We start from the raw sequence: 23,356 nt of genomic DNA, 5'->3' as shown, positions 1-23,356 counted from the left end.
CGTGTAGCCACAGTCACTTGCCCACTCCTCACACACCAGCGCAAACATTTTTCGTTTTTGAAAACTTCTCTCCTGCACCGCTCCAGTTTCTCCAAAGTGGCCCAACAAACCCTCTGCTCGCCTTCTTCCCACACACACAGACCCCTGTGCTGGCCTTCTTCCAGCACACACACAACCCCAAATAACCCTTCCCGCACCACACACACTTCTGGTCCAACCGCCGCAAACCCCAAAACCCCTCTCTACGAGAAACCCTAACCCGAATCCCTCTCGACACTCCCAATTCCCCAATTTCATAACCTAACCTATATTTTGCCCCAATTTCAACGGTCACCACCGCTGCTTATCATTTCATGAGTGAATGTGTTTTATTAATGGAGAAAGATACTATTTTAGTAATCATTGATTGACCCCATGATGTGCACACCATTAAAACACACCACATTATTTTCTATTGCAGCGAAGTATTAATTTTAATTGTCGGAAGTGTTGGGTGACCCTTACTGACATCTAACATGCTACCCAAGCACATTTAAATTGTAATCACGCAAATAGTTTTTGGACAAATATCTTGTTCCCCCTTTGAAGGCAGACAATCTTTAATTTGTTGTACTTAATGCATATGTTATAAGTGACTAAAAACATTGGTGGACCTTTTTGAAATTTATCATGCGACTCAGTGAGATGTAAGTTGTAACCCAGGATAGACTTTTTGGACAAATTACTTGTAGGAATTTTGAATAAAATAATAATCTCAGGGCATTGGTGGACTCAAGTTTGTTCCTCCCTTTGAATGCAGAAAATCTTTAATTTATTGTACTGAATGCATATGTTATAAGTGACTAAAAACATTGGTGGACCTTTTTGGAAATTATCATGCGACTCAGTGAAATATAAGCTGTAACCCAGGATAGACTTTTTGGACAAATTACTTGTAGGAATTTTGAATAAAATAATTATCCCAGGGCATTGGTGGACCCCACATTGTTCCCCACTTTGAAGGCAAACAATATTTAATTTGTTCTACTCAATGCATATGTTATAAGTGACTAAAAACATTGGTGGACCTTTTTGGAATTTATCATGCGACTCAGTGAAATATAAGTTGTAACCCAGGATAGACTTTTTGGACAAATTACTTGTAGGAATTTTGAATAAAATAATTATCCCAGGGCATTGGTGGACCCCACGTTGTTCCCCCTTTGAAGGCAAACAATATTTAATTTGTTCTACTCAATGCATATGTTATAAGTGACTAAAAACATTGGTGAACCTTTTTGAAATTTATCATGCAAACTCAGTGAAATGTAAGTTGTAACCCAGGATACAGTTTTTGGACAAATTACTTGTACGAATTTTGAATGAAATAATTATCCCAGGGCAAGGGTGTACCCCATTTTGTTCCCCCCTTTGAAGACAGACAATATGTAATTTTTTGTACTGAATGCATATGTTATAAGTGACTAAAAACATTTGTGGACCTTGCTGAAATTTAACATGCGACCCAATGAAATGTAAGTTGTAACCCAGGATATATTTTTTGTATAAATTTGTTCTGACATATTTCAATAAAATAATCATGACACCTCATTATTGGGCCCCAGTTTGTTCCCCCCTTTGGAGGCAGACAATATTTAATTTCTTTTAATAAATGTGTAGTTGATAATTGACAACAAATATTGGTGGACCTTCTTCAAATATAGTGACCCTGAGTGGTGGGAGCAGCAATGGTGAGCGTTGAAATTGGGGCAAAATATAGGTTAGGTTATGAAATTGGGAGTGTCGAGAGGGATTCGGGTTAGGGTTTCTCGCAGAGAGGGGTTTTGGGGTTTGCGGCGGCTGGACCAGAAGTGTGTGTGTGATGCGGGAAGGGTTATTTGGGGCTGTGTGTGTGCAGGAAGAAGGCCAGCACAGGGGTCTGTGTGTGCAGGAAGAAGGCCAGCACAGGGGTCTGTGTGTGTGCGGGAAGAAGGCGAGCAGAGGGTTTGTTGGCCACTTTGGAGAAACTAGAGCGGTGCAGGAGAGAAATTTTCAAAAACGAAAAATGTTTGCGCTGGTGTGTGAGGAGTGGGCAAGTGGCTGTGGCTACACGCGCTTGTGCGGGAAATGACACTTCCGAATGCAAATTTAATTTTTCAGTTAAAAAATAAAAAATTAAAATCCAAATGTTGTTGCCACGTCAGGTGGTCATGAAAGTGGTAAGTTTGGGGTGTCAATGTATTATTACTATATATATATATATATATATATATATATATATATATATATATATATATATATATATATGTGTGTGTGTGTGTGTGTGTGTGTGGAAAAAAATATTTTTCAATAGTCATTTCTTGTTTTGAAGAATTTAAATTTCATTAAGAGGTAAAATCCTCACCTGGATGGCTAAATTTGTATGAGTTTTAGTTTAAGTTTTTATTTGTAAAATTATACTTTTATCACATAGATCACATATAATTAAATAAAAACATGTTATTCTAGATTTAGATTTTGGTACCATTTTCATTCGTATGTTAAATTTACGTAGAATCGTAATCATGAATCATTAAAATGTTGCATATACAAACAAATATTAACCATTACAGTTTACACGTATCGCATGGAATTTTTTTTTCTTTATACAGCATTATGTTTGTATCCGTGATAAATATATATAAACACGTTAGAGTATCACAATTAATATCTCAAAATCTAGATAATATTAATATATATATATATATATATATTATAAGATTATACAAAATTCCAAGGTTATAGCGGATTTTCTCATGAATAGAGTGCTATGGTCCCCATTTTTTTTGAAAATTTTTAAACTTATATGTCAGAAAATTTTGAAGGTTTTTAAAAATTTTAAATTATATGCTGTGTATATTTCGAATTGGTAAAAATTAAATTAGGTATTTTTTTATAAAATATAATATATATATATATATATATTTATATATTGTATTGAGAAAGAAAGTATATGAATAAAATAAAATAAATTTCTCTTGTAACATTTCTCTTATATTTTTCATATATATTTTTCATATTTTTGTGATCTCTACAAATTTTCAACTCATAATATTTTATATTCTAATTATATATATGACTCCTACTACTTCATATTGTAATATGATTTAAAATTTTCACAAGTCTACATCTCAATTAAGTTCACATCAAACTCTTAGATCAAAATGCTGACTTAAACGAATGTTTACTGTACTGTATTTATCTCTGACTTACTTTGTTTTTGTTTCTAACACTAAAAAGGAATTTATAATATTTTTTTAGTTTAATAATTAGTATTTTTTTTATCTTACAAGCATTTGTATATTCATTTTGTATGAATATAAAATAAAAAATAATGTAGTGTATATTTCTTTCATAATTATTTTTTAATTGCTGACAAAATTATTATAGATTTCTCTTTAGTAATTACGTCTCTGAATTTTGTTATTAAATATATGATAAATTATTTTTTAAGACTATTTTTTAAAATAAAAATAAGTATATTGATGAAGAATAAATAACAAATTCATTTTTGAAAAATGATATAGGAAAAGAAGATGAAGTTGTTGTTGAAAATATAATTATTTACGTTTAAAAATAAGTAACTGAAAATTTCAGTTTTTATTTAATTATTATTAGGTTTGAGGATTTGAAAACACAGAAGATAATCCTAAAAATATGTATGACTTTTTTGCAATTCAGTAATATTATATTATATATCATTATTTATATATTTAATAACAATAATTAAATATATAAATTTTAAATATATTATTTTAATTTTTTTAAATTTATTACTAATTATAAATTTTTTAAAAGAAAAGTTATTTTATTTATTTATTTATTAATTAAAAACTTTATTTTCTTTCGAACACAAATTTTATTCACCTAGACGAGATTATATACTCACGGACATATATTGAGTATCGAAAGTGTGAGAAAAGAAAGAAAAACATAATTTTATTGATTGAGAAAAACTTATGAAAAAATATAACAACAATCTCTTGAACACAAGCTTCAAACAGTATATAAATATTGAGAGGAAACCAGCTTTAATATAGCATTAATATTTGCAATATTTATTTACTCTATGATTATATATGAAATGAATATCTAATTTCGGAGTCTAAAAGAAAAAATAAGTGATGTTCACGATAATATCGAAAAATACTATGCTAGATTGATATTGAATTATAACTATATATTGTTGTGTTTATTTGTACTAATTAAATTGTTTACTTTTAAAATTTATGGAATCATAACTATATATTATTGTGTTTTTATGACTATATGATTTACAGCGATAACAATACTTTCGTCTTGGAGAAAAATAAACAATTGAATTTTACAAGGATATTGTCACACATTCCACATCGGAAATTTCATAATAGAATTAAATGAAGATTTAAAATTCACATGAAAATTGAAATGAAAAAAGGAATTGTTACTGACATTATGTGAACTTCGATCATGATGTAATTAGATTTTACCAACAATACCAATATATTTAAAATATTTGTTTCTTGTTTTCTGTTAATATAAAACAATAATAACTTTATAACACGTTTTATTAATCCATACATAAAAAATATGAAGATTGTTATTTTTCATAATCGCTTAAAAAAGGTATTATATTTCATAAATGTTAAGTAACCGTGTTTTACTAATACTAACAAAAATATGAATAAATGTATTCGATATTAAATATATCAACTTAAATATTGTTAACTAATGATACTTTGTACCAAATTACAGGCTTTGAATAAATGGACAAAATTTTCACCAAAATTTCTAACGAGTCATTTATTTGAAGTTAACAAATAATAAAATAAATATATTAACATTTTATTTTTTATTGTGGAATATCTTTTACAAAAAGAATAAATATATATTCCAACACGAGAAGTTGGATTTGATGAAATAAGTAGTCGTGTAAAATTATATTTTACAGGTAAAAATAGATGGAAACCTATTAATATTATGAATATTTTAGAAAACTATTTAAAATAGTTTTGGTATTGTTAACGTAACAAAACCCTAAAGCCTAATTCTATCAATTATTTTGAATTTGTTCATTATTTTACTTTATCTAATGTATTTCTTCGCCACAATGAATTTTACGATACCTTCAAAAGGATAAAAAACATAAGTCCATATCTTAGAGAGGAAACAGAAAGAACTAAGAGGTAGTAGTTTTATAATAATTAACTTAAATTATTAAAAATTTGTTTTACAGTTTGAACCTTTTTATTAAAATATTATAACGTTATTATTTTAAAATCACTACTATTCTATCAACTTTTCTCTAAGCTTTCACAACTTTTGTTTCATTAATGTTGTATTTCTTTTGATTTTCTCTTGAATAGGGATGGCAACGGAGCGGGGCGGGTACGGGTATCATGATCCCATCCTCATCCCCATAATAAAAATTCATCCCCATCCCCACCGGATAACGGGTATTTTCTTATACCCATACCCATACCCATTTTTTTATTGTTCCATATATCAATTAAATATTTTTTATAAAAAAAATTTAAAAATCACACCAACGGAATCATGATACTATCAAAATATTCAATATTAAAATAACATACTCTTTTTTATTTTCATGATGTCAAATATTAAGAAAAATATTATAATAGTATAAATCTCAAATTAAAGTATCAAATAACAACTAAATAAAATTCAAATAATTATATAAAAGCTAAAAAATTACACATTACTAAAATTTTATAATAACCAAAATATTTATTAATTTTACAAATGATCAGTGGTTTCATTTGCATTCGATCCACCTACACATAGAAAAAAAATGAAAAATTAGATATGATATAATAATTGAAATTGAAAATTTTAATTACTAGAATATAATGTACCTTCTTCATCAGATTCATTTTCACTCATGAGAACATCTTTTCCTTTTAATTTTTTAACACCTACAAACACCAAATGTAGAATATTAGATGAGAATTCACAAAAAATACTAACAAAAAATATTAATAAATTTGAGTAACTTACCTAGATGGTTTGAGTTCCATATCCAACTTCTTGTACACATCAAAGCCTCTATAGTAATATGATGAAGTCGACTACGGTGAGAAGTTAATATCTGACCACCAGTACTAAAAGCAGATTCAGAAGCTACAGTTGTTATTGGAATAGCTAAAACATCCCTTGCAATTGCTTGAAGGGTTGGAAACTTTAACCCACCATGATAGGATATCAAATTCTTGTGTAACCGGCAAATTATCTTCTTCCAAGTAATAATCCAACTCTGTTTTCATAACTGTAGTTCTAGATTTTTTCTTTTTTGCCATAAACTCTAAAAATTCATTCGCATCATTATCAACATCCTTTCCCAACTCCAATGATGTAGCTCTATAAGAAGAAGTTTCATTCTTTTTTGATTGATATTCCAAAACCAAATCATAGCACATTTGACGAATCCTACTAAGTTTCAGATCAAAATCATTACCATACAATTTATAAAAATAATATTCTAACATGTTCATCTTGTACCTTGGATCTAAAACTGAAGCAATTGCCAATATGTTATATAACAAAAAACAAAGAGAATGAGAAATATGTTATATATATATATATATATATATATATATATATTATATTATATTATATATTATATTACTATGTATATATATATATTATATGTGTGGATATCTTATGTTTATATATATATATAATTATTTATATATATTATATTATATTATATTATATATTATTATTACTATGTATATATATTATATGTGTGGATATCTTATGTTTATATATATATATATATATATATATATATATTTATATATATATATATTTTTATAGATATATATTTATTTTAAGTATATATTATATTATATTATATAATAATATAAATATAATAATATATATTATATTATTATGTATATATATTATATGTATATGCGTAGATATTTTATGCTTTTATATATATATATATATATATATATATATATATATATATATATATATATTTCTTTTAAATTTTTATAAATTTGTAATGTTATAAATTTGTTTATAAAAGATCTCACTAGTTAAATGATTAATTTGTTTTATACGTATATATTATATATATTATATTATATTATTATGTATATATATTATATTATATTATATTATATTATATTAAATGTATATGTGTAAATATATATATATATATTATATATATATATATATAAGTATATTTTATTTATATGTATATATACTATATTATATTATATTATATTATATTATATTATATTATATTATATTATATTTTATGTGTAAATATATTATTTATTTATATATATTTTTTAGATTATTTAATAAATTATAAATAGTTTAGTAATTTAAGCGGGGACGGGTATTTGGGCGGGTATATATATATCCCATCCCCATCCTCAGTTGAAAATTTCGGGTATTATCCATACCCATACCCATACCCAGTCAAAACGGGGACGGGTTCGGGTGATACCCACGGGCACAGGTTTATTTGCCATCTCTACTCTTGAAAAACTTATCAATAAATTAGATAATAAAAAATTATTGCTTCAGCCGATTAATAAGAATGTAAAACCGGGTGTGTTTTAACATAATCAAAGTGGAAGGAACATCAAAACTAAAATACTAATTAAGTCTATATAAAATAATATTTTATTATGAAATATATTGTTATAAGTATAAAAAATCATTTAATAAGATTTAATAAATCAATTATCATATTGTGTACGATCCATTAAAGATTTAATTATTTAATTATTTGAATTGATTAAATGATATCTCTCTGATAATCATGATGTGTATTTTATGAACTAAAAATAAACAAATCGATAAAAATAACATTTTTACATGACAAAACAAGTTAATTTGTGGAGTTTTGAAAAAAGAAAAAGCACAGGTATAACATTATCATTGTCCCTATGTCAAATTTTGTGCCTCTGGAAACATTTTCATATTTTTTATAATACCCTTGGTTTGTCGTGTTTTAATTTACTAAGCACTTAAATACTACTATAACTTAATTTATGCTATTTTTTTATCAGTAAAGTATAAATATTTAGAAATATAATAGAATATTTGTGCTGCTTAGCAATTAAGTTATTGTGTTGACTGACTTTTGAATTCTCCGTACAAATCAACTTCATGTCATGTTAAATTGGTTTTGAAATACTAAATGGATATCATAAAACCTTATTTATTATATTTGTTTTTACATATATAAAATCTATTTACGAGGAAGCTACTAAAAACACTTCACTCCGTTCTTTTTCTTTCACTTTATGTTCCACCAATCCTTGCTTCCTTCTCTTTTTCCAACATTTTCAAATATCCATCCAAATTCTTCTTCTTCTTCTTCAAAGGCTCATCATTTCTTCACCATGGACGGTCTCATCAATACAGCTTCACACTTTCTTCTGAGGGCTTCTACACTGTTAGAGTCTCAATCCACCATGGATCGTTTCACCGATTGGTAAGATTATGTCATTGTCGATGTATCCAGATTATATACATCTTTTTTAGGTTATTTTCTTGTTTTTTGGAGTTAACTTTCCATGCACTATGCAGATTTTAGTTTTAGTTTAATCATGTATTAGAGCATTTTTTTTTTTGTTTACTTTTAAGGACAGAAATGAAATGGTTCCAACTTTAAAACGTAGCTATTGAAGTTCATAAAAGTGACATTGGTTTGGGGTTTTTTCAAACTATTGAGAGCTTTTTTTCTTCCTATTCAGGGGTTCCAGCTTTCTTCCGAGTCTTCAAACTATGATGGATTCTGTCATCAACTGGTGAGATTCTTGTCATTGATTCGAGATTCTTTTACTTATTATTATAAAAATATAAATTAATACATTTAAAAATAAGATTTATTATAATTTGATGGTATCTTTATGTTGGTAAGATAATCTATGAATCCAATTTGATATGGTTGACTGAAACAAAGAGAAATGGTGCTATGTTTCAGGTTGGTGTCCCTGATAAGTTGTTTAGGGGCAAAGATTAATCCAATACTCGAAAAATTCACAGGATATACATTCAATGTTAAGGATAACTCTTGTGATGAAGTTGGAATTGATGGAGAAACGTGGTTGCGTGTTGCTGGTGCTGTTGGGGTGGCTGTGGTGGCCATTCTTGTTGTTTGGTTTCTTTGGAAGATGATTATGCTGATTTTCAGATGTTTTTACCGTTGTTACTGTCGTTGTTGCAGAAGAAGAAGGAAGACAATGACGGCTCCAGGGAGGAACTGTCGCATTTTTAGAGACAACTTTGAACGCAATCCTAGAGATTATTTTCGTAATCTGCGTAATGATCAACATGCGTGTTTGGTTTGAAATGTTGAAGTAAACCCACGCCAAAGCAGTACTTTTTACTTCTTTGAACTTATTAAGTGGTGTTGGTTGTTATATTAAGGCCTGTTTGTGTTTTGGATGGTGCATGCGTGGCATGATTTGGGTGATTTGATGTTGTTCCAAATATGTTGTAATTTGTGTTGATATTTGAAGTGTAGTATCAAACACTATGTTTGCTGTTTCTTGATGAGACTGAAGTATTTTTTGGTTAAACATTTCTTGTTTATTTATGAGTTAGCGTGTGATGTATTTATTATACGGTTAAATTATTTTTTATGTCCTTGAATATTTTTTTATTTGAATTAAGAGGAAACTTTTTATTGTTTTGTTTTAATACAGAACATTTTCGTGAGTTAAATTCCAGAGGTTCATTAAAAGGAAATCTACAGACGTTGATCTGCTTGACAATGCAGTTTAGAGAATATATAAAATGTGGTTTGGCCTGTTTGGTTTTATATTTCAGAAGTAATTTTAACGTTTGAATGTAATTTTTAGAAATTATTAATTACATTTTTTTCACATATTTTTACTGCAATTTTTAAAAATGGATTTCTTTAAACATTTGAACCTTTTGTTCTTAACTAGTTCTCGTAATATGTTTCGAGGATAATAATTAGAATTTTCCTATCAAATAAAAATACTCACTATATATCTTAATTTGTAGCATTGCCTTAAATAACGTTTAGAAATAAACGAACAAATGTTACACTACCAAATGCTTTTTTCAAGAAAAAAAAAAACTGGAAAAAATCAATTTTCAAGCAATTGCATTTGTCATCATGATCAACATAGCCTCAAAACTCCAGACTCGTGGAAGTCCTTAAAAATTGCTTACTACAAAAATCCTTAAATCATGATTGAATAAAAAAAATCCATATCATTGCAGAAAGGAAATAAAGCACAAATTAGATAGAAAATTCATTCGCAAAATTTTTACCTTGGTTCAACGGCTGTGATTGTTTACAGAGAACTTACATGAAAAGTTGCATCTCCTAATCCCAAAACTTGAACACATGAGTAAACAAACACCTTCCTTCCCAGAAGATGAAATTGGGAAGGCAAGAGTATTGTCAAATGAATATTCAGCTCTTTTATCACTACCATTTGCTTCAACTTTTGATATTGAGTGGGGAAAGTAAGGCCTAGCTTATCTCAAACCACATCATAAATATTCTTCCAAGCTTGTTCATCATTTATCCACTCTAGAAGCTAGGCAATAGAAAACCACTCCTTGAGCTGATTAATATGAAGGTAAGCCCTGCGTCTTTTAACACAGTGAATGTGGAAAAATATGCAAAGCTTTTATCTCCTTCTTTTCCTCCCTTTTCCAAGTTGTCCTGATTTGAAGGCATGTTCTTGCTCTTGAAGGAAAGCTTTAGCTCTTCCATACTTCTCTGCCCTATCTTTTTCCTGTAAAGACTTCTCTTTTTCCTTCACCTCAAGCAAGAAGTAGTTGTCTTTACGCAATTCTCGTGCAGCCCCCTTGGCTTCACGCTTCAACTGCTTCTTCAATTTTCTCATTTCAGCACGTTCCCGGTCAGGATCATAATCTCTACCCTTGACATAGCTGGAAAACAAAAAGAAAATATTACATTGTTTATGTTGATATTCTGATTCACTGTGACTAAGGAAACATGTTATCAAATGCAAGCAAAGGAAAAGGAGGGACTTACTTTTCCTCAAACTTAGGATTCAGTAGTTTGATCGGTACTGGCTTTTGTTTTCGCATTTGAAGTGGTCGTCTCGAAGAGTGAAGCTCGTCCACTTTCAACTTAATAATCTCAGCCACATTTTTAATTTTATCTCGTAATGCATTTGGCATATTTTTCTGTTCTTCTAGCTCATTTAATATTCTCAAAATTGGTAAGAATATTTCAGGAAATGAACTTAGGTCTTTATAGATGTCAACATATCCTTGTAAAGTTTCAACCACTGTAACCAACACACTAGCCCTGTAATGAATGAATCATAATTAGCCAAGATAAATGAAAACCATAAGCCTTCAAAAAGAAATCAACAAGCCATACTCTGAACAATCTTCAATATTAGTAGCAGCCAGTATTTAATTATCAAAACTATAGCTATAATACAATCTAAATCACCAGTTATTGATAATGCAACTCAAGCACATATCATACAGTATTCGTACTAACATTTTTTGGTTTAAAAAGCATCGGGACCACATTCAAAACAAAGACAGTCAACATAATAACAACACGCAGGTAACCTGTTTTTTCCTTTTTGGATAAATGGTTCTAACAACTTATTAGTTACCTGAAACCAACTTCACTGAAGAAAGAGGAGTCTTCTGGCATGTCTATAATCTTGAAGAAATTCAGAGGGCTAATCGCATTCACTGTCTCATGTATGCATAGGAGAGGCTTGAGCGCTTTCAGTTCCATAAGATGATATATCTGGGATAAAACAAATTATATGGTCATTTCAGTGTCCAAACATGAAACTGTAGTACAGCCATGAAGAACAGCGCCACATCTCAATATTGTACCCCAAATTCAGGATTTAACTAGGTTATGGATTTAGTAGGTGCTAGGATATCATAATAATCATCCATCAAATATGTTCTGCTATTATTATGTTAAAAGTATAGTAATTAATTAATAAAAGAAAAAGTAAAATGGTTCGTTCCCATATTTATTACTAATTGTCAAGAGTAATTTAGCCTTGGAATTGTAAACTTGGAAAATGACAATGCTAAGGTATAGGGCATCAGAACAAAAGGCCAAAAAATGTACAGCAACTGTCCGAATGCTCTTGTTTACTCTTGCAGTAGCAAAAAAAAAAAAAACTGTTTGCAAGGAAATGTGGGTACTGTCTAAATGAAAAGAGTAGACAACAATATTCCCAATATTTGTGAGGACGACAGTTTTCTACCACAGTACTAAAATATCTACAATTATTTTCTTGTTCAAAGAAGAATGGAGGCGGCCAATAACATGCATACACCCGTCACATAATATGACTAAAACTACAAATGATCAATGGAAATATATACCTGGGAATCTTCTTCTGAAATATGTTTACTTTCAGTAGTTGCCAACAGTGAAGTTCGAAGAAACATTATTGCTTCCGGACAGAATTTTCTAGAATGTCTAAATACCTGTGCCATTTTTTGTTCAGTACATAAGCAAGCACAAAATTAAACAAGGGAGAAAAGTGAAAATTGAAGTTCCACAATGCAATAAATATCTAAGTAATCATTCAAAAACTAAACTCATTTGTGGAATCATATACCACTAATGAAATTTTCCATTTTGACAGCCACCATTCAAAGATAGAATTCAAATAGATTAAAAGCAGATGATAAGCATACAAGTTAGACAAAATAAACTCAATGAAATATGTTGCAAGAAGTACTTACTGAGAGAAGCATAGAGCATAAGAAAGAGCCGATGGCAATATCCCGACAAGATACAATTGGGCAACGCATCAGATATTCACACATCAACAATACCACAGGGGTCATAACTGGATGCCTAAAATCAGAGCATGGAAATATCATGGACCACAAACGCAGGAGGCACAATGTTTTTGAAGAAGGCCAATAGCTACTTTCTGTGCCAAGAGAACAATTAGAGACAGTGTTACCAAAACATCTAACAAATAGTTCTCAACATGTTAGCATAAAGAATGCAACTATTCAACTATATTTAATTTTGACCTGATTTCTTGATACTCTCAATGAATTGCTTTCTAGTACTTTCAATTCTGCGGCGAGCACATATTGCAGCAAAGTATGGGATTTCCGTACTCATCTCTATCAATGGTTTCACCAGCAGATTGAGTAACTCGACATTCAGTGGTTTCGTATTTGCCAAAACAGCAAAATATTGCAACAATATTCCATAGAATACCTGAAAAGAGAAGATATATAATAAACACCTCTCATATAGTTAGACATATAACAATAACAAACCACAATATCCTGACAAAACATTTAGGAACAGAAAGTAAAAGTGTCAAATGTTTCATCCAAAAATAGTGCTAATACAATCTGGTCTACCGCAAAAAGAACAAAAGTAACGATCAGGTAAACTACCTCGCCATATATACATCAATGGAAACATAAACTAAATTAACTATCTGTGGTGCAGTAGCAAGTAACAGCAAAATAAGGACTGAGTTACAATTCAACGATCATACCATTGTACAATTATTGTACAAACTTTTTAGTTTACATACAGTCCACTGCATTGTAACATTCTTAGTTGACATTTTATTTTAACCTTCCACTTACATTTTATCCAAGTTAATAAAGAAAACTAGGATTAAATGAATTCGAATGGTTAGGATTTGTCTTTAAATAAGATTTCAAACATATAAAAAGGGAATTGTTCAGATGTCCTTAACTTATTTTCCTGACTGTTAACCAGCAGATCGGCCATCTGTTGGCTTGTATCTCTAGGTCAATTCTTCTCTCAAATTATATTAAGTATTAAAGATTTCACCCTAGACTCCTAATCTTAACAAATTTCCAATACATAGTGAGCTATTCATAATACCTATCCATTTCATCCCCATAAATGGAAATACAAACTGGAGCTTCATATCTAACTACCCAATGCTTGATTCTGGGATGTTACCAACAGAGGATAATAAAAGAGTGTACATCTACATGAATGGCTTTCAAAAGCAAAATAATTAAATTTCAATGAATGAACAGTTAAAAATTTACAACATAATATAGGCACACAGGCACATGCATACAAACTAAGTCTATATATAACAAAAGACATCATGTGGCCTGTATTATTAATCCATCAGTTTGACCAAACCAACAATGCAGCATTCCGTCAATAAAGAATGACATAATTGAATCAAATCAATTTGGGAAAAGTTTTTCAATCACTAAACTATAGACAGTAATGATCCTATAGGGAGTAGCTACAGCAACAGTATTTCGTTCCCTAAGCTAGGTTTCATTAAATTATAAAGTATGAAAGCTATAAACACCAATATATTAACACCGTTAAGGGAAATATTTTAGGTATTGATACAGGTTTTTCATTAATTGTCAATGAAACTTTGAAGTTCATATCAAAGGAAAAAGTATTGCCAAGTTGAAAACATCCAAGAGATTGCACTTTTCCAATAAAACAATTATAGATGCAGTACACGTATGCACAAGTGAGAAGAGAATATCCAAATCTAGAAAAAAGTAAGAAAGGTATGAGTTTCATACTTGCATTTTCTTTCGATTTTCTGCAGCAAGTGTGATTGGATTACTTTTGCGAATCCGATTGACAATCAAAATAATGTTGGAGTTTGAATATTTATCAACCAGTGTACATAATTCTTCAAAGGTCTTGGGAGCTTCAATTATATAGGGAATGTCCGACTCTTTTGACTGTTTTCCTCCAACAGCTATCTTCTTTTCATTTGAAAAATCCTTATCCCTTTTCACACTTTTAACAGAATCATTTTTCTTTGCCTTTATATGAACCGCATCATCTAATCTTTCTACCCCATCAAGGTCTTCTGAATTTGTTTCTTTGTCATCATCACTATCATCTTCGTCTCCATCTTCTGAATCTGCACCAATATCATCATCATCACTTTGTTCCCAATCTTTTAAAGAAAGATCCTTCGCATGTTCTTCCCCCTCATCTGATTCTTCATCAGCATCTTCAGAGCTTCCCAAATCATCAGAATCGTCATCATCGCCATCTTCACTAGCAGAATCTTCATCTTTCCTTTCAAGAATCTCATCAACCCACCCCTTCTTAGTCACAATCTGTTCACTGACAGAGAAGGAATCACCTAGATCATCCCCAGAGAGAGATCTCGGTTTCTGTTCAGATGCCTTTTCTGAATCATCATCATTGTCTTCATCACTTGAATCTTCAGCAGCAACCATCCTCTTCTGCCGCTCTTCCTTAATTAAAGAATAACAGAATTCATTAGTTTACTCTAAATATATATAAATAAAACTTTGCCTTGTGCACATAGTCTATGATTGGAATCCACATCCGCAGGATTATAAAGGCAGCAACCTTACTGAGTCACCAGTTTCACTCACCCCAAAAAACAAAATATATTATACTAAATACAAATATCACTCATGATTCATGAATTTAGTTTAGCAGCCCAGGGTTCCCATTCCTCCACTTCAACCATAACAATAGTCTAAACCACTTTAAAATGTAGCTTAGCTATGTAGCTAAGATCAGAGCTTTATTACCCAAATATGTGGAAAAACGGTCCTTCATATGTAAGGGTAATTTATCAAATGTACAGAAACAAACTTTCAGTTAAAAGTCGTGCAAGCATACCTCCAATTGCTCTAGACGTTCTTTTTCCTCCTGAGCAATCTCTTCTGGTGTCTTTGTCCTGTCTGAAGGGCGAGCACGCATTTCCAATCCCATTTGTTTGACAAGTTTGTCATAGTCATCAGGTTTTTCCTGCCATAAAGAGAAAGTTAGAATGTCGGATGTTCTTATAAATAAGAGGAAGTTCGTGGATAAATGGTACCTGCACCAAATTTTCTATTGTACGACTGGCAGGTACGTGGTCCTTATTAATTTGTTCATTAGTGTTCACTAGAGCCTTCAAAGCTTTCATCTTGTTTGGCTCAGTCAAAGATAACAAGGCCTGAGAGTGAACCAAGGATGTAAAGTCCTTGTCCAACTCGTCCACCAAGTGTTCATTTTCTTCCTTATCTCTAGCCTTTTGAGCCTGGAAATATTGGAGTGAAGAAAAGATGTCACAAATATAAAAGACAAATAAACCACTTTAGCCCTAATTAAAGAGAAATATTTCACACCTTGTAAAATTTGCTTTTTGTGATAATTTCCTCCATCACTTCCTTCTTGCTTTTGTGTCTCTGCAGAAAATATCACATTTAAGAATCAACTTCAAAGTATTTCAAATATTGAGCAACATTTGCAAAAATTTTGCATGGACAGGATATTAATATTTCTGATAATCACCACGTGAGAAATCACTAGCAGATTAAGCAATCCATACATGATATAACACATTACGTAGGCACTCACATTTTCCTCCCCGTCAACCGCATTTTCCCGAGGTATCTGCATCCTATGCTGAACCAAATATCTTTCCTCTGCAAAACCAGCAGTCAACATAAACCCAACATACAAAAATAACTCACCAGCTTACTAAGTCATTCATTACAGTTGAAGCAGAATGTTCACAAATAAGCCATTGATTTCAGCAGTCAAGAAAAAACATTGCATAAAATCACCTAAGTATCACATAGTTAGCATACCATAAGTCTCAGCATCAACATCTTCGGGAAGCATCTCTTCCTCAAAATCATCTCTTCCAAGAGAATCAATTCCCTCAAAATCATCTTCCTCTCCATCTGACAAGTGATACTTGCTTTTCTTACTCAGCTTCATGTTCAACTAAAAACATCGCAAAGAAATAAATTAAGTAATAGCACATCAGAAACAATAAGTTAAAAAAACATAGTTTTCTCACTGCCAACTAATCAAAATTCATATGAATTCTAATATAATTATCATAAACACCAACATATAGGCAGTTTGTGATTGGAAAACATTGTAATCCATCACCATTGCATGTGATATTTATTCTAAAATAAATTTAGAAAATACTAATATTAAATCAAATACACTGAAAAGTATAAAACATCAGACAGATGCTAACAAAAACTCTAACATACAGTGTGTTACTACAACTTCTCAAAACTTTTTTAAACTGTCAATGTCATCCACTCATGAATGCTAAAGAAAAATGCTTGCAACACAATCTCTAACATATTCACTTTAACACAATTTCCGTCATTAGTTAAAACTTTTTGGAAATAGCAAACTTGTGTGTCTCTAACTTCTTATATAAAAAACTCTTACTTGAAGGAATTTTAACAGGGGCACGTTAATGAGATTCCTCAACAAAATTTACACTGCCATCTATGCATGCAAAAGAAAAAAAATGCTCGCAACCCAATCTTCAACAACAACACTCACGTAAACACTCATTCTCCCATTAACCAAAATCCATCGAAAATCACAGCCTTTTGTGAGTTTCTCACTACTTTAAAAACTCTTGCTTGGATGTCTTTTAACCAAAATGTGTAGCCAGCACTCCTCCAAAGCTAAGGTTCTCGAACAGTACCATAACTATATTAAAAACCAGTCATTTTAATAGGTTTTTATAGTCTACACTGTACTAAAACTAAAGTTAATCAATTTTTTATAAGTCTCCACTTATTTTCTATCAGTCTCTACAAAATAATAATAATAAATTATCCAGAACCTGACGTTCACGTTGGGATCGCAAGATGGCTTTCCCAAACTCATCTAGTGCGTGGTCATTCTCTCCTATTCGCTTGTCCACGAAAAGCGATGATTTTGCACTCTGCTGGTACTCCTTCAATAGAGTGTTGTTCCTCTTCTGGATTGCCAGGGTTCGGGCCAGTCCCATGCGGCGGGCCTCGCCCTTCCGCTTCTGACCCAGCACCTCGAATTTCCGCCGCGACCAAATCGACTCGAAGGGATTGCTGCCGCTGCCGCCGCCAGTACTCTTGCTGTTTTTGGCCTTCACTTTCATGGCTACGCCTTCAGGACCTGATTGCTTGCTCTTCTTCTTCTTCTTCTTCGAATCAGTGCTGTTACCACTGCTGCTGCGTTTTGATGATTTCGCCATGGATTTTGCAAGCAACAGCACAGGGTTTTGTTTAGGGTTTTTCTTTGGTTTGCTGTGTTTGTGCCTTTTGTTAATGCCACTATCTCAAACTAAGAAAAACTTAAATAAATATGGTCTTGAAATATTCTAAAGTTTTCATTTTTTTTTTTTAAATAGTTCCATTCGTTTTAATTCTTAAACTAGCAAAAATACATATTTGCTTTTTTCTTTAATTTTCATAAAAATTTAATATAAGATTAATAAAAGATATGTAATCAATTTTTAAAATAATTATTAAACATAAAATTAAAAAATAAAATATGTATATAAAACAATTTTTTAAAATAAGAGTTTAAAATAAAAAAAATTAAAATAACGATTAAAAATAAATTATTTATAAAATAATTAAGAATAATACTAAAATAATAAAATATAAACATAAAAATATATCTCTTTATATATTATTGGAGATTTTTCAAAATTTTATTTAAAATTTTTTAAATTGCAGTTATTAAAAATATAAGAAAATGTAATTTATGAACTAAATTAATTCTTTACTCTAAAAATTTACGAGAAAATATTAAAGCTTTTAGTCTAAAATATATAAAAACAAAAATATAATTATTACTTAATATAATTATATTTGTAATAACGTTTGTGTGTACGTATTTTTTGAATATGCATATTATTATATTAGTAGTTGATGATATTGTAATGTTATTAAGTTAATAAAAAAAATTATATTTATCAAAAATAAAGTGAGATGTGTAGAGAAAATATGAAAAAATATTTGTTAATGAATAAGAGAAAAAAGAAGAAGGGAATAAGTAAATAGTTTTTTAAAACTTGTAAAAGTAACTATTAGTTTTAAAAAATTTAACAAATAATTACATCGTAAAGGATAAAGTTGAAATTATGAAAAATGGACAAAAAATAAAATCTCTTTATGTATATATAGTTATAGATTCAACAAATAATATTATTATTAGTTTTTTAAAATGATATTTTATAATTTATTTCTTTAAGAAATTACACCTTGCACAGATAAAAAAAAATAGTATTAATATGTTTCAGAAGATAAAATAATTATATAATCTTATTTGGATTGATCTTCTTGGAAAATTATTGATTTCATATTGTATAATCTAATTTAAATATTATACATACATAGTACCTTTTAAATGTAATATTCTAAGGTGTTGATTTTTTCTTTTTCTTTGAAGTGTTTAGGTCCAAAGATGGTAGGGCTAGATTTTGAAATAATCTTTATTTTATCTGTAAGAGGTAAAAGTTTGGATAGTTCATTATTTAGAAAAGGGTTAAATCATGTTTTTTCTATTGAAATTTTTTTGGTAAAAGTTATATTCGAAATTTTAGTCAAATTTAGTTTTGAAACAAAATTATAAAAAAAAAAACTGTTAAAAGTGAGTTTTAAGCTTAACTCAACTCCACAAAACCGACTTGGAATGTGAGGTTTGCACCTCACTTATATACTATGAAATGACCTTATTTCTAGTCAATATGGGACTTCCAACACACCCTCTCACGCCGAGGCATATTCATCTCGTGCGTGGGACAAGAAATTAGTAGGTGGTCCGTTAGCGACCCGATATCGGGTGGAACAGAATGTCCAAGAAAGTTCGCTAGGATAGGCTCTAACCAGACTCTGATACCATGTTAGAAGTGGGCTTTAAGCCTAACTCAACCCCACAAAACCGGCTTGGAAGGTGAGGTTTGCGATGTGGTATTGATGAGAGTTATTAATGTTTATGGAAGGATAAAAACATAGCTAAAGGTAATAAAGTCAGAATTAGTGGGAAATAATATAAAGTAAGGGTCCATGTTTACAAAATGTATGTTTTTATGAGCTTAACATACATTAGATATCATATCAAAATATTCCTAACTTGAGCGTCATAGTGTCTGCAGGTATACACCCTCTGGGAGTCTTGCCAAGGGAGTAGTCCAGGCAAGTCGGGAGGAGTACAAGTTAAGGGAAGGAGACTGTTGAGATTGTTTGGTTTCGTACAAGAACAATATTAAATATCCTCTTACGAGATGCTTACAACATTAAATATGGTTTCTCTAAAAATTTACAAGGTCAAATTTTGTTTAATCAAAGGCTTGTTAGATCTTATAATTTTAAAATTTGTCTCATCAAAGACTAATTACATCAAAATTTGTTTTACCAAAGACTTATAACTTCCAAAATTTCATCATTATAAATGTACCACACAATATATTCAAGTACAAATAATCAACATTCAATAGTTTAAAAAAAAAAAGTTTTAAGCAAATTCACGTATTCATTGATTTCTTTATATGTGGTACTTTCGTCTACATGATTTTTGAAGTGTGAATATCTCATTTTCATAATGACTGTAATACACATGTCTCATATTATGTTCAAACCATATTAATGTTTCACTTAGGTAACTAGCATTCACATAATTTACCTTATTCATTAATATTTTAGCACATAATATCTTTATTTGTGTGATTTTGATTATCACTTAAATTTTGATATCTTATTCCAACACTAAATATTCACATTATACCCAAATCATATCAATTTACCTATTAAGTAAGTAACACTCAAGTCATTTATACAATCCATATCTCGATATCAAACTACTCTTTAATGTTTGACCTTCAACCTTTTAACACAAAAGACAAAATATCATGTAATAATATAATTATGTGGAAGTGATATCATTTATAAAATAATTTTAAACAATGAAACATGTCATATAAAAAGGGAAATATAACTTAAGCAATACGTCATTGTCTCAGTAATATAATTAAAATTAGTAATACAATTAAATGATACGTTTGATTTCCTTATCACTTGAGCGATATTTTGTTCTTCATTAAAGTAATGTCATTTGTTAAAACAAATAAGGCATTCAACCCTCTTTTCGTTTATGTAATTGGTTGTTGCTTAAGCAGTGTACCTCGTCACTCAAGCAATGTACTTCATCGCTTGAGTCATGAGTAACTCATTAGGTGAGATATGTAAAAAGCTTTTGAAAATAGGAAAATCACAAAAAAAAGGATGGTTGAATTGTATTTAAAATATTTTTCTTACAAAGTATCATTTAATACTGAATAGTCAAATGATTGTTTATATGACGATCTGTTAATGAGTTTCTAAAATTCCTTTTTGCAAATGCTCAACTTATTTAATTAACACACTAGAATTAAAATGCAATGTAACAAAATAGGGCAACAATACTACTTAGTATTTTTATACCATATTTTATATTGATAACTACTTTCAATTCTTGATAAATTAGCCAAGTTTCACTAAATATACTACTATTGTGAAATACAAACGAGTATTTATTTTTTTGGCTTATGGCCACTTTTGGCTAACCCCATACAAGTCTATTTCGTAATGTTGTCACTCTTTGCTAATCCGTTGAATATTTTGTGACATTTAACCATGTTTAGCTAAAAAACTAAAGTATTATTTCAACAAATCATTACTAACTTAATATGAGCATTTTTCAACAAAAAATTTCTCATAAGTTAGCACAAGTATTCTTTAAATATCAAGTCATTATTGTCTTAACACAAGTATTATTTAAACTACAAACTATTGTTGTCTTAAAACAAAGTAAAATGTCTTTGTGATCAACAAACCACAAGTTTCGCTCACTAAAAAATATTGTCTTTTTACATTTACATGTCATGAACTTTTTACTAATTCGCTAAATGAACACAAATAATGTTTTTTGCTAAGCTATATAGGGTCATATATATTTTATCAACAAGTTAACACTTTTACAACTCAAATGTCTTTTATTTCTTATTGAAAAATGGCTTTACATGGATGTAGAAGACAAAAACATTTGCAATTCCTTTTCAAACAATTGAGTCAACATTATACTTCCCTACATCTCGATAACTTTGACATAGAATATGCATCAGATGTATTCTTCCTCTTTATTAAGCAGTTTGATGAATGATTGAACTTAATCGAGTTTTAATTAGACAACCTTTACTTGAATTCATGTAAACACACAAATTCATAGTATTTTTTATATTTGACAAAGTTATTGTCAGGAATTGATGAAACAAACAAACTTCAACACGAGTTTTTAGAGATAGTTGACGTGATATAAGTTTAAAGGAAAATTATTTTGGTCAAATGTAAGAAATGAACATTCACTGCAATATGGAACAAACATAACAATATTTGTGAAATGCGATGTCATCTTGAGACTATATGTGTATTATTTAAGCATGTTGATGCTTATCATATGTAAAAACAAAACTACATTATGTTATATCATCTAACAAATAAAACACTTATTTTTAATCAAGATTTGCATTTTACAAAGTAAGGTAATGCTTTATGCTTTGTTGTTTTTAATATTTAATGTTCAATTGTTCGTTAACAAAACAAACAACAACAAATATTAAAAAACAATGTAAGCCAAGGTTTTCAATATCAATATACAATGACAAATATTGACTAAAATTTTTGAAAGGGACAAAATAGTGTACTTAAACTAAATGTAATTTTAACATAATATTCATGTAAAACTAGTAACTCCAAACATATTAACATGTAAGCTAAAAACAATTTAAATTTTAAGTAGGACTTTTTTATCTTAAACAAATTTCTTGATATATGTCTTAAAATTGGTTTGACTATTTTTAAAAGAATGAGATATATAGAGAAAGATAAATTCCCAAACTTTTAGTATTAAGTTAGAGAAAATAATTCTTTAAGAAAAATAAAGACAAATATTTTAAAAATACAATAAAATTAAAATAATCAAAATTAAACTTAAAACACAACTATAATTCTTTATTCAACTTTTAAAATTTATGAAGTAATATTCCCAAAACTATATCTTTAAACTAACCCTAAAAACTCAACAACAAAATTATTCCGTATGGATTTGTGAGTAGATAGGTTGCTTGTTTTGATGGATTTGAAGGTATTTGAAAAATTGGATTTGCATGTGAGTGTGTTATTTGCATCCATGCATTGGTGGGGAGATAAACATGATATAATATGTCTACAACGTGAAAGAATGAAATTACCTTACACCTTTTTTAGAAATAGGTTGTTCACTGCACATGCAGCATGAGAAATACAAGAATCGATTTTCTTTGTGTGTAGAATCGATTATGACTCTCTAATTGACTAAATTATTGTTTTGTGCTATTATTCTATTGTGTATGGAGTTTTTATTCTCCCAATTTTTTTATTCTATTCCATTAAATTTTAAACCTAATAACTATATTATAATAATAAAAATAATAAATATTATTATAATAATATTTAAATTTATATTACCAAAATTATTAAAACATTAGTTTTAATTTATCATACCTATCACAATATACATAAACTTTCA

General features: G+C 29.5%; 2 protein-coding genes across 2 annotated transcripts; one reads left to right on the top strand and one right to left on the bottom strand.

Annotated features, from left to right (window-relative positions):
- Positions 1-8,235: 8,235 nt before the first annotated feature.
- On the top strand, positions 8,236-9,583 carry LOC114190428. Its single transcript, XM_028079306.1, has 3 exons — positions 8,236-8,476; positions 8,739-8,792; positions 8,969-9,583. The coding sequence occupies exons 1-3, from the start codon at positions 8,286-8,288 to the stop codon at positions 9,333-9,335; spliced, it is 612 nt and encodes a 203-aa protein (XP_027935107.1). The 5' UTR covers positions 8,236-8,285; the 3' UTR covers positions 9,336-9,583.
- A 652-nt stretch (positions 9,584-10,235) lies between these two features.
- Positions 10,236-18,078, bottom strand: LOC114191528 (nucleolar protein 14). The gene is made up of 13 exons (XM_028080744.1): positions 17,613-18,078; positions 16,600-16,738; positions 16,367-16,434; positions 16,135-16,194; positions 15,843-16,046; positions 15,644-15,772; positions 14,554-15,246; positions 13,033-13,225; positions 12,733-12,926; positions 12,367-12,471; positions 11,628-11,767; positions 11,027-11,305; positions 10,236-10,920 (listed from the first exon to the last, which is right to left on the bottom strand). The coding sequence occupies exons 1-13, from the start codon at positions 18,000-18,002 to the stop codon at positions 10,656-10,658; spliced, it is 2,859 nt and encodes a 952-aa protein (XP_027936545.1). The 5' UTR covers positions 18,003-18,078; the 3' UTR covers positions 10,236-10,655.
- Between the last annotated feature and the right edge of the window lie 5,278 nt (positions 18,079-23,356).

Source organism: Vigna unguiculata, chromosome 7, assembly GCF_004118075.2.
Source record: "Vigna unguiculata cultivar IT97K-499-35 chromosome 7, ASM411807v1, whole genome shotgun sequence".
In the NCBI taxonomy this organism is placed as follows: domain Eukaryota; kingdom Viridiplantae; phylum Streptophyta; class Magnoliopsida; order Fabales; family Fabaceae; genus Vigna; species Vigna unguiculata.
The sequence above is the reverse complement of the archived record's forward strand: the minus strand, read 5'-3'. Positions and strand labels throughout refer to the sequence as shown.

Excerpts from the sequence above, each read along its gene's own strand:
- LOC114190428 (XM_028079306.1), top strand. The coding sequence starts at position 8,286 with ATGTTCCACCAATCCTTGCTTCCTTCTCTTTTTCCAACATTTTCAAAT. Across the intron at positions 8,477-8,738 it reads ATGGATCGTTTCACCGATTG|GGGTTCCAGCTTTCTTCCGA; the intron begins GTAAGATTATGT and ends CTTCCTATTCAG. Across the intron at positions 8,793-8,968 it reads ATGGATTCTGTCATCAACTG|GTTGGTGTCCCTGATAAGTT; the intron begins GTGAGATTCTTG and ends GCTATGTTTCAG.
- LOC114191528 (XM_028080744.1), bottom strand. The coding sequence starts at position 18,002 with ATGGCGAAATCATCAAAACGCAGCAGCAGTGGTAACAGCACTGATTCG. Across the intron at positions 15,247-15,643 it reads AACGTCTAGAGCAATTGGAG|GAAGAGCGGCAGAAGAGGAT; the intron begins GTATGCTTGCAC and ends TCTTTAATTAAG. Across the intron at positions 11,768-12,366 it reads TTTCAGAAGAAGATTCCCAG|ATATATCATCTTATGGAACT; the intron begins GTATATATTTCC and ends GTTTTATCCCAG.